Raw genomic sequence first — 12,657 nt, 5'->3', positions numbered from 1 at the left:
TGATTTAATGATCAAGCACAGTACACATTACCAATTTTCACCAAATTTTACTGTTGAATTTCAAATTTTTGAAAAGATTCAGTATCAAATGGGAAAAGTGCATACAATCACTTAATTACCAAATTTCTTTAGTGAATATACTATTGAATGCCTTACTTTACATCAGCATGACCCCCAAAAAAAGATTCAACAAAATTAATTATGTTGGAAAGAAATCTGAAACTTTTCTGAGGTTATTCAGGGGCCAATAGATAATGCCAAACCTATTCACAAATTTACAGATTCCCATTCACTTTCAATATGAAAAGATACCCTTAACAATTCACAGTAGAAATAAAAAGGGAAAATGTTGGAACTCTAAGTCATGGATAATCTTGTCATCTTACAATCCCAAAATATTAAAGCAGCCCATCTATACGAGACAAAAAAAATTAAAAAATTAAAAAAAGGGTAATGTAGTATGGAATGGCTGTAATTTACTTGTGATTACTCCCAAGATGACTATGACATGACTATATCAACAGTCTTAAAAATCAGTATGTATGTTAATTACTTTTCACAATAACAACCTTGGAAAAGGTTCCTTAAAATTTATGCTGTAGCACTATCTGAGGTCACTGCAGAATCAAAGCTGCTCTTGTTGATACTGGTGTAAACCCAACAGCCAAAGCAAATTGTAAATGCTCTTCAACACAGTCACTTGAATTTTGTTTTCAATTACTGTACATGCTATAAAAATCCAACTTGGTATTCAAAGACTTTTGAGAGCTTAACTATGCTCCACTACTATTCCACGTCTTACTGGAACAAACAAAATGGCAAGAAAAAAGTATAAATCTGTGGGTAAAATCAAATGAGCCTATGCTAAGTACATCTTTGATAAATTCTACATAACTCTTGAGTGTGAATGACATCGGATAAGAAAATACTGCAAGTAATAATGTATATACAAAAATTCAGCCTCCTGTCCACAGATGATAAATATGTATTTACTAATCACAGAAGAACAAGTCATACAATCATAAAAATTATAATTATTTGGAGCATTCACAGCTTTGATATTTTATTACAAATATGATACAATACCTAAGTTTAATCCTCACATACATTCTCAAAAGAAGGCAAATATCCTACCTAATAACTTGACACTACTTGACGCTGCGACCAACAAAAAATCCCCTTTAACTGGTAATTAATTACCTTTGAAAATGACATGACCTTATCACAAGAAGTTAAGTATGTCATATGAAATTCATTCAATGGAATAATGAACACTAGTATGCCCCTCCCCTTACAATTATGCTTCTACACACCACTATTCCATCATACACCTCCCCTTTCTTGTATCAGAAATGAACACTGACAGGTTTTATTTACACATTAAAAGCCTTTTCACACAAAAAATTTAACGACAGTGGACAAAATAGGTTATGAATTGAGTTCCATTGCACCGAAGTCATGAAAGGTTTCCAAGGAGAAAACTGCAAAAAAGAAATAAATAAACAGAAGTTTTCCCATGATTACACAAACCCCAAATTCTATATTACTCCAGTATGCTTCATCTTACACTTCTTGACAACTTAGCAAGATTTTAAAAATATAAAAAGAATAAAGCTCCGACCAACTTGCACATACCAAATAAAAAGAAAATAAATGAGTTTAATGCAAATATAAATATTTATGTAAAAAGCCAACACTCAAAAGATTAAATTGGGAGGAAATAAAATGTAATCATTGGTTCCAAACACTTCCTTTGAATCCATCCCCTGAGTGCAGTGTAGAAAGATGGTAGTACTGGTAAAGCATTGAAAGCCTGTGCTATCATCATCATATCCTTGCCTCCCCAAAGAGCACAGTGAACAATGATAAAAGTCTGCAGTGATATCATTAATTATGATGGAGTCATCTGTCAAGACACCACTAGGTTGAGGAGAAGTAGGAGGAGTCTGTTAAGAGTGCCTCTGGATGAGAAAACCAGCATAGGAGCCATCTACCAGGATCTTATGCAGGTGTCCTATTATAAGGCTTCATTTTCTCCTTTACATAGCACTATTAATCCTCATCAACTCTACGCACAGCATTGTCGGGCTGCACCTCGATCATTCCTCCTGTCAGGGCGAACTACACTTTCTGGGTTTTCCTAAAATGAAAAAAATAAATTACTCCCATAAAAGGGACAACTGACTTTCCTTCAGAAGTATACAGTTATCAGGTAACTTAAATAATAATTTCACAACATACTTTCACATTAAATACCTAACGCTAAATGATTTGTCATATGAGGCAAAAACCCATTAGATAAAGAATGTTAACATTCATAGAATATAAAGTCTGGTAAGAAGTTTTCCTGGAAAAATATAAACTACAACCGCAGTGGGTTCAACAACTAGGCATACCAAATATACCTGTTAAAGGCCACGTATGAGATGACCTTTAAACCCTAAAATTCACCCCTAAAACTTAGGGTCGTCTTATACTATGATTCTAAAAATCAAACTTTGAATTCTAAACGATATTTATAGGTAGGCTAGCCTAGGAGGCCTCTGTGCAATAAACACTGACACACGAAAAAATTCATGATATAAACTGATAATACAGTAATACCCGAACTAATGCAAGGTTAGGTTCCAGACCCAATCGCATGAGGGGAAGTTTTGCATAAGTTTGGCACACTCTCTAAAAATGCTAAAAAATGCTTACTTCTAGAGTTTGAACACTAAATATGACCCTAATCATGCTTTCTTAAGTATTATTAAACTAACTTTTAAATGAAATTAAAGTTACTGTAATATGATTTAAAAGTTAGTTTAATACATTACCCTTAAAATAGAAATAATTGGTTGGCATAAAATAGTTACAGGAACTACTACGTACATACATATCCATTTTTGTACGTATACTAATGTCACCCCTAATTCATGGAAATGCCATTTTCTTTTTCCATCAGAATAAAAGAAGTTTTTTTTGCGTCACTAGGTAAACTTTCATAAGTCTATTATAACGAAGGAAGGTACACAATTCAATGAAATAAAGGAAACGTATGTACATGCGTAATGTTTGCAGAGGGTGAAGGTAAAATTCAATTAATTTAAATCATGTACTAGTGTGAGGGCTAACTATGAGAGAGAGAGAGAGAGAGAAAGAGAAATACGTACATCATGTGAGGTAAAATTCTGGAGGGGTATCATTTTTAGTGCGAATGGGGTCACATCTTCTGAAAGAACATTAACTGTACGTGCTGTAATTACGTAACATAGTACAAACAGATTGTACCAGTATGTATTTTCCTCCGTACTTCAGAAATTAAAAGTTTCTGAAGGGATATCATCTTTAAAAAGTGCAGTAACTTAGTGAATGGGTATTGCATCTTGTAAAAGTACGTACGTATATGCACTCACTGTAGATGCATATACGTAGATGCATGTACAAAAATAAAAATAATACATTTGTGAAGAACTCGTGTATGATAATTAGTTAGTTCCAATGAAAAGTTTGCACTATTGTGAATTCGGGCACCTTAATTCGCGTAAGTTCGGGGTACTACTGTATATTAAAACCATTATTACCTTACATATTATTGGCATATTTGAGGTATTCCATTTCAATTAATTCAGCTTTTATATGTGAGACCAGCTGATAAAATGTAAACATCGAGTTATGATAGCACTCACAGAAACACTTATCTTTCTGTAACCATTCCGAAATTGTAATGGTAGTGTAATTACATTAGTAATAACATTTAGGCTAATGTAATGTTCACTCCCATTAAAAATTCATTGTCATTTTGGTGAAATAACACAATTTTGGCTGACACACAACTGTTTAGAACACTTCAATCCTATGAACTATAATTATGTGCAATAATTATGGTACATAATTTCCCTTTCCCTCTATCTCTTTATCCTATCTTCTAGTTGAATAAGTTTAAGTAAAATAGAACAATAAAAGTATCATTAGTAACGCTATACTTGTTGCATAAACGTGTACAGCCACGGTCTAGACAGTGCATACAGCCATAAACAACCCAACGAAAAACAGCAGTTTTGCTATGAATTCAAAATAAAATAACAACAACACAAGAATACTGTACATACAATATTATTGGATACAGTGAAGTATGTAAAGCAAAACTTTTTAAAAGATCCATAGAAAAGATGCATAATTGCATATTTGTAGTTTGCAGTGATAGTAATATGTGAATATTACATACGTTAATCTTACATCATGTGTAATGTGACCCCCTTAAAATAAGCTTCAAAATTAGGCCTTCAAAATTCACAAGATACGTAATTTCCTAAGTGTAAGTCTTCATTGCAAGACTGCCGGAAGCAAAATGGAGTACTATTTACATCTGGGTCTACCCCCCTACCAGACGGTACTTACTGCCTAATCACCTTGTTCAAGAATTTAACGGCTGTATTCCAGCCTACACTGAAAGTAACTAATAATGTAAAGGACCGAGGGTTTGTATATCAGTGTAGGAACAAATGCTCTGTTACAGCAAATTTCTATGAAGGGTGACTGTTTTAATCCTCCCTACTAAAGGTAGGTGCCATGTAACATCTGTCTGCAATATGTTGCTATTCAACATTAGACAAATTAGAGTTCACTTTTTAATTAAAAAAAGAAAAAGGCCCATTAAAAGAAACTTACTTGCTTTTAATACTCTCACTTTTACAGATGAACAAATTATGAAGTTCTGCTCTTAGCTTATGATAGGTCCTGTTATTTTCAGTGTCCTTATCATATAATTGCAGTCTAGTAATTTCTGTTTATGCATCTTCTAGCCCTTGATTTCATTCAGTCTGCTATATGCAGTACACACTTCAACCTCATCTTCTCTATTAATTTAAATTGTTTGCCAGTTTGACCTCTTGACCTAAATTTTGTAACTACTGTAACTTGTTGCTAATGTTATCCACACTTCTGAAGGTTTTGTTTCCTATTTTGAGTACTGAAGCAATAAGTGTACCTTTGATTATCCTCAATTTTGGGGGGTCATCACATTCATATGTTAATTTGCTATCTAATATCCATCCAATGGATTTATTCCAACATTGTACAGCAACTACATTTTTTCCATTACACCTCTTATGTGCTCCACTTTATGTACATAATAATTTCTCCCTGTCAAGAAAGGTCACAGTCCAAGTATAAGGCCAGGAGTGCACGAGCCCTCTGTGGCGCTGGTGTGTGGCAAGGACGTGGGTTCCCATAGGTTTCCATTGTTTACAACCTGTGGCGGGGATCAGCAACAGCTCTCTACAGACGTTCGTATGCTTGACAGAGCTTATAAACAATGGAAATCTATGGGAAGCTACATCCCCACCACACCGACATCACTCTGTGGCACCACAGAGTGGCTTGTGTACTCCTGGCCAAAAAGACAAGCACTCCTTTTGTTACTGTTGATCTGCATTCTGTGAATACAGGGATTGGGTCATGTGGGAAATTCATCAAACATCAATGGGGTGTGACTAAACATTGGTCCTTCAGTGTGGCATTCTTTCTGGTTCAAAGAATTTCATATTTCAACCATGGATTTCATATGCTTTAATTTGTTATCTGTTCATTATTCCTTAAACTCTGACTGGGGATGGTAACATTTGATATGGTCATAGGTAACAAGAGATCTAATGCAATCTAAACAACATGCAGATGTCTTTGTAACTTTTACATATGTGAAGGAACCATAATACATGTTGATGGATTAGTGAATACCTACCTGTATAAGTACTCTACTTTAAAATGACAAAGTGGATATCATAGCATGAAGAGTTAACTTCATGAGGATAACTTCTGTGTAAAAGTAAAACACTGCTTATCATAACTCTCTCTGGCTTTGAAGAAGATGGGGCCAGCAAAGGCTTGGTTAATGGAAAAAGTTAACAAAAGTATGTGTAAGAAAATGGGCTGGCAAGTAAAGGGTTAAATAAAAAAAATTTCACCCTTAAACTAAGTGTTAGAAATCACTTATTTATGAACACACTAAAACATACTTGCAACATGAAGAGGAAGAAACAATGACTAAATGGAATAACATACATAAAATACTGTCCAATTTTCCAATAAACAAGGGGTATGAACTTCAAACAGTAACTAGCAATCTAAAAGTAATGCTACAGCAATACATGTCCCCTGCTAACCAACCTTTGTCCAATGAAAGACTTCAGTATTGAAGTATTGATATGAGAAGTCTCTCACAGTTCTAAAATGATTGTCATTACAGTTACCTACAATATCTAAGGTTGAAACTATAACTTCACATTTTTTGCAAGATCTTGTATTTTAACATAAAGAACATTAATGTGCATAGTGATGGACATATAAATACAGTCACTCTACCTTCATGGACATTTATGCATGATGGTCAACCTCTGTATGTTCACCAAGACTACTTGAATAACAGGAGTGTCTGACACTACCATCATTTACACCTATGTAATATGATGTGTACCTTTGTATGAAGCTCACCAAGCACATCTTGAATCCTGAAGAGGATTTCTTGTAACAAGGTACTCGTGATAAACTGAAGGATAGACCATGAGATAGATAGGAAGACCAAAGGAAAACTATAGTCCTCTGGCTTTGATTGTAGGAAGCTAATATAACCGTGAGTAAAATGTAAACTGCCACAGCCTAATCACTGTCATTAGCTTATATTACACAAGAGCACTTACCTGTGGGTCTCTTCCTGGTGTCTTGTTCAGTATAGCTTCAGCAAGTTCTAAGAAAGCTTGTTCAATGTTAATGTTGGCCTTTGCAGAAGTTTCCAAAAATCGAATACCATGTTCTCTAGCAATCTGCAAAAAATAAATAAATAAATAAATACAAAGGAAATATTTTATACACAAATGTTTACCCTACAGTCTTACATAGCTACACAAATATAAAAATATCCTTCATACAAATTTCAAGATATATTCAGAAAACTAATGAAATCATTGAAAAGATGTTATTCGATAAGAAATCAGAATTTCCTAAACATCAGCAAGGACTCCTCTAACTTTATGGGTAAGGGTTTAAGGGGTGAAATTAATGATGTACAAGAATTTCCAACTCAAAGCAAAATTAAGAAAAAAAAATAGTTATTTTCCAGGAGTCTTGGCTATAATTCTTAGCAGTTCAGTAAACTCCAGAATTCAAAACTTGCAGCATTGGAAATTCGCAGATTTCGAAACACACACTTTATGGGAATAATTCCATTAGGGCCAAGGCAAACGGCAACTTACCCAGTCAAAGTTTTTTATACAACCCATTTTCAATACTATGAACTATACTGTAATTTTTTCTATGAAATTGTTCTTATGGATAAATAAAACATTAAAAAGGTTTTAATAACTTGAAAAACTTTTAAATTACACACAGGATGGTGAAAACTCCCACACATAAACAATGCCACCATTGGGTGGAAGTGTACTGTACAATACAGTCATTTTCTTTAAAAAAAAAAAAAAAAAAAAAAACCTTTTGGATGAAATTTCCTCTACCTATCCTCTGCCAAAAAACATTCAAACTCCTCTATATCATCCTCCGTGAAGAGTTCTTCTGCTGAAGGAAGGCTTTGTGAACCATTTGAGGTTTCGGGGACTAGCGGATCATGCATGTCTTCACTCCCGTTGGGCCTAACAAACCTGGTTACGAGCGCCTGTCTGTTTATTTATCCAGCACGCTCACTATGTAATCGTTTTCCTATAAATTTATTCAACAATAAAAAAAGAACTTATGAAAATTCAAAATTTGATATGAAATTACAATTTCTTAAAAAGAAATGATAAAAATTCAAAATTTGATATGAAATGAGTTTCTTGAAAAGTTTAGATCATACGACACACTCTCTCTCTCTCTTCTAGTCATTTTCATCAAAACTATTTCAACAATAGATAAAATTAATGATTAAATCTGTATGCGGATGATCAGAATACAGATCTGAATAATATGTATGACGATGATCATTCATACACACTGCGCTATGATGTCACAAATGCGTGAGACAGAGCCTTCTGTCTTAGCTAATGGCTGTGCAGGAAATCATTCTCTCGCATTTCCCCTTGGGTGAATAATAATTTTTTTCCTCCAAGCATTCTCCCCCACCCCTTCTCTCAGATACCAGCAAACCCCCCACATCTAAAATACTTGAAAAGACAATAGATTTGATGTTTTGTGGTTCATGACTCGCAGAATTTGAACGGCTTCGCAGATACAAAAAATCTATTTTTGAGAACTAGCGACCGCATTAAAGGGGAATCACACATTTTGAACGAGCATAATTCGGGACCGGACTGTAGTATTTCTAATGCAATACTGTACATAAATCTTCATACTCGACAGAACATACAATTATATATATAAAATTACCCTAAAGGTCTTTCTCTTGCTAAGCATGTTGTTATTTTAAAATAATAGTACATAGTGAAATTGTCTTTCTCTCTAAGCATGTTGTTATTTTAAAATAATAGTACATAGTGAAATTGTAAGTAGTGCTTCAGTACAACTCGGTAGGTTAATAATTTCCAATTACCTGTTATAACTTATAATTTTCAATTACCTGTTATAATTTGAGTTGAAAAAAAGTAACCATAATTATTATAAAACTAATCTTACTAAGGGTAATTTAAAAATTAAACAAAATTGTTTTTGTGATACTATTGCACTTGAAAATTTATATACCATACCTCACAATATTACTGTAATTTGTAAAGCACCTTATAGGCTTGATTTCATAATTACTGTGGGTAATTTCTCATAGTAAAAAATATGTTATGCTTAGATTACAGTACATAATACAGTACCATTTTACCCTTAGTGGACGAGCGAAAAAATCAATAAGCAGCTCACCAGGATGGGTAAACTTTAAACTTTGAGGTTGGCCAATTTATGAAAAGAACACATTATTGGAAAGAGGAGGACATGCAAATGCATGTGGTGAAATTCTAAAAAATTTTCCGACCTTCCACGAGAAGTTGAAAATGACTACCACATATTTCCGCATATAAGACATTTAGATAAACGAGGTCAAAAATCAGGGCAAATTTTCATGAATTTATCTCATATCTATAGTATAAGATTACTTCTAAATTACAAAACCAAATTTTTTTTGGATAAAAGTGATTTGCAAAAATTAAACAGTACAACTATATTTATAATAGCAATGACTTAAATAAAGGTTGTTTTATTTGTTGTATCCAATTACAGAATTACTTATTTTCATATTGTTACTGTATTACAGAATATAAACATCATGATGTACATCATTTGTGTTTGATATGGTTTACATTCTCAAAATCTCAGCTGATTTGAGTATTATCAATAGCTTCATTGCCACTATTTGTTACAAGATATAATTTGGAGATAACTTTTATTGTGAATTAGTTAAGTTTGGTTGAAAACGTGCACATATTACTTCATTGTGTAAGCATAAGGTGCAATTTCTCCAGTTCTGAACGTAACTTTCGCCTGGCCATTATTAGTTTTATATTCAGCCTCAGCTATAACCTGCAGCTTTAATTTACTATCATTCATTCTTGAGATCTAAATTGCATGGGGGATGAACAAAAATGTACTTTATTTTTACTTATGGAAGCCACCATTGAGAATTGGCAGGGTTTAACAACTTGACAATTTTAACGGAGCTTTAAATAAACGTTTGATAGATGTGGTAAGGACGTCAGCAATCTGTTATTCCTCAATTCAGTTTATGTCAATATACGATAACAACAATCACTTCATCCAGAATTTTTTAGTGGAGGAGTATCATTAGTATTACAGAGAGAGAGAGAGAGAGAGAGAAGAGAGAGAGAGAGAGAGAGAGAGAGAGAGAGAGAGAGAGAGAGAGAGAGAGAATCATTAATGTGTACAATTATTGTTCTTATGACAGAATTGTTCTACACAGTTACAAACAGCTTTGAGTGCTGCCTCACTTGATGTTCTCTGCGTTTTTGTTATAACAGAACCAGACTAGAATATTATGATGGCACATGTGACCAATCTTGTGATATGTAGGAGAAACGTTTCATGAAAGATGAATACAGGCAGTCCCCGGGTTACGACGGGGGTTCCGTTCTCGAGATGCGTTGTATAAGCCGAAAATCGTCGTAAGCCGGAACATTGTCAAAAATCCTAAGAAAACCTTACTTTTAATGCTTTGGGTGCATTCAAAACTATGTAAACTGCATTCTTATTGCATTTTTCATGAAAAAAAACTTCAATTATTGATTATTTTGCATTTTTGGTGTCATATTTCGTCTGCCAGATCAGCTTTGTAGGTGCCATAACCCTGGAAATAATTTCTGATGAATATAATTGAAAAGCGCCTTAACCTCAGAATGTCGTAAGCCAAACCAGTTGTAAGCCGGGGACTGCCTGTATTATGTTATCATAGAAGTTATTACTACTGTAATTACACCACCATTGAAATTTCTAAGATTACCCAAAGATAAGGGTTGTTGTGAGCACATCAGCACAACCATAACTCGATGTTTACATTTCTCAGCTGGGATCGCAAAGATAAAAGCTTGTTTCACCGATTTAGAATTATTCCTGAAATAGACTATTTGTTGCGAAGATATGTCAATAACATATAAGGTAAAAATGATTTTAATACCTTTATTACCATTTTATTTCATAAAGTGAATCTTCATGCATGATGGTGGTAGGCTATAGCACCGAGGCTGAGGCTAGTCTACCAGTAACACACCTTAGAATTCAAGGTTGGATTTTTATAATTGTAATATATGACGACCCCCAATTTTTAGGGGTGAATTTTAGGATTTAAAGGTCGTCTTATACACGAAAATATACAGTATATTTACTACCCCTTGTGGGGCCTCTTTTACAAGACAATCGTAAATTTTAACACCCTATCTATGTTTTTTCTAATAAATTACTTTACATATTTTATTTTGTAAAATTATAATTGAAGCCCATGCAATATCAAAACATAAGAAATAAAATCAGTAACAAATTTGGTATAAAAAAGAAAAAGAAATTTTTACCAAAAATAACATATATAAGTTTTTTTAGTGTAAATCTTAAGTATAACACTATTTTAAAGGCATTGTTCCATTACTATTAATTACTTTACTGTTTATTCAATTGTTTGAGTAACAATTGAACTTCTTGTGGAATGTGATACTGCACTTCTTATGAAGCCTTTCATCACTCTTTTTCAACTCAAGCATGTGTTTTTCTTACAGACTTAGCACCTGCCTTGAGAGCATTGCTCAAGGCAGTGATTTATCTTATCATATCATACTGTCCTTGGTACAGATGATGTTTGACCTCTTGTCTGTTTCTGGATGTTTGGATTTTTACCAGCATACGGGTTACTTTACACCTGAAATCCTTATGGGTTATGCGAGAGCCAGGATTCACATGCTGGTAGAATCTGTAGCTAGCTACAATGGTGAGATTCAGTAGTTGTGAGAATATATTCCACCACCATTTCTTTGATCTCAGCCTTGGCCTGTAGGTTGACAACATTTTGTTGCATACATCTATCCCACACAATCCTTTATTATACATGCTTATTAGATAATGCAGCTGCACTGTCCTTTGTTCATACGCGAACAAACCTTCGGTCTTAACAATAAGATCATTTCTAGCGCCTCGCTAGATCCGGTTAAAAAAAACAGATGAAAGCAAGGATGAAGGATGGTCGAAGACCATTCACCTTTGACTACCTGGGCAAGAGTTGTGTTAACCTTTCTTGGCCTTTCTCTGGTTCATTACCCGTTTAATTTCTGTTTAGTGTGTGTGTTTGGCTGGTATTATGGATTCTTCTGCTCCTTCTCGGCGTCAGCGTATTTGCCCCGGAGTTCCAGGTTTTCCGTGTTCTCGTTTTCTGGCTTCGGCAGCGACCGACCCTCACATCATGTGCAGTAGGTGTCGTTCTAATTTTTGTACTGTATTACGAATCCTTGCACAGAATGCCGGGCATGGCCTAAGGAGCAGCGGAGGTAGTTTTATGGCAAGAGAGAACATCGGAGGGTTTCGACTCTTCCTACTTGGGAAGGTTTTGAGCCTCTTCCCGATGTTTCGTCTCCTGCAGTAGTCAACCCTCATAATAGCGCTGTCCCTGCGTCTCCTTCCTTTTCTTCCATTGATTCGTTGATGGAAGTATCGGGAGGCCGCCAGGCTAATGTTTTTAATGTAGCCCCTTCTTCCTCGGGAGTTTATTTGATTCCCAGGAAGGGTGAGGCTTTTTCATCAATCTCTTCTCTTCCAGAGTCGAAGGCGTCCAAAATGGCGGCGATTTGGAAGACGCTCGGGCTAGGGGGTCCCCCATCCTTGGAGGGGTTGCTAGCGCATTTTGTGGAGGCTTGCAACCCCCTCCCCAGTCTGGCCATGCCATTCCCCCTCCTCCCAGCCTCGTCTTCGTGGGTAGCAGCAGTCGGCTATCTTGTATTGCTCCGCCAGTGTCTGCTGCCACTTCGAGTCGGAGTGATGCTGTGGCGTCAGCCCCATTGATGACGTCACAGGATCCGTCTTTGTGTATTCCTCCGCCAGTGGCATCTCTTTCCCCCTCGCACTGAGGGGAAGCCGTAACGTCACCACCACTTGTGACTTAACTCCCTTCGATGACGTCTCTCCCAGTCATTTCCTCTGATCCGCCTTTCTCAGCTGTGACGTCATCACTGCCGCCCAGTTCGCTACGTC

At 35.3% G+C, this 12,657-nt stretch overlaps 1 protein-coding gene across 1 annotated transcript in view; it reads right to left on the bottom strand.

Moving 5' to 3' along the window:
* Positions 1 to 1,933: 1,933 nt before the first annotated feature.
* The window catches only part of LOC135212731 (ras-related protein Rab-10-like), a 69,296-nt gene continuing 58,572 nt past the window's right edge, over positions 1,934 to 12,657 (bottom strand). The window contains exons 5-6 of the mRNA XM_064246436.1: positions 6,681 to 6,803; positions 1,934 to 2,140 (exon numbers count right to left, since the gene is read on the bottom strand). Of these exons, the coding sequence (XP_064102506.1) occupies positions 2,069 to 2,140; positions 6,681 to 6,803 (195 nt within the window). The 3' untranslated portion in view covers positions 1,934 to 2,068. The remainder of the gene's footprint in view (positions 2,141 to 6,680; positions 6,804 to 12,657) is intronic.

This window comes from Macrobrachium nipponense, chromosome 41, assembly GCF_015104395.2.
Source record: "Macrobrachium nipponense isolate FS-2020 chromosome 41, ASM1510439v2, whole genome shotgun sequence".
Lineage (NCBI taxonomy): Eukaryota > Metazoa > Arthropoda > Malacostraca > Decapoda > Palaemonidae > Macrobrachium > Macrobrachium nipponense.
The sequence above is the reverse complement of the archived record's forward strand: the minus strand, read 5'-3'. Positions and strand labels throughout refer to the sequence as shown.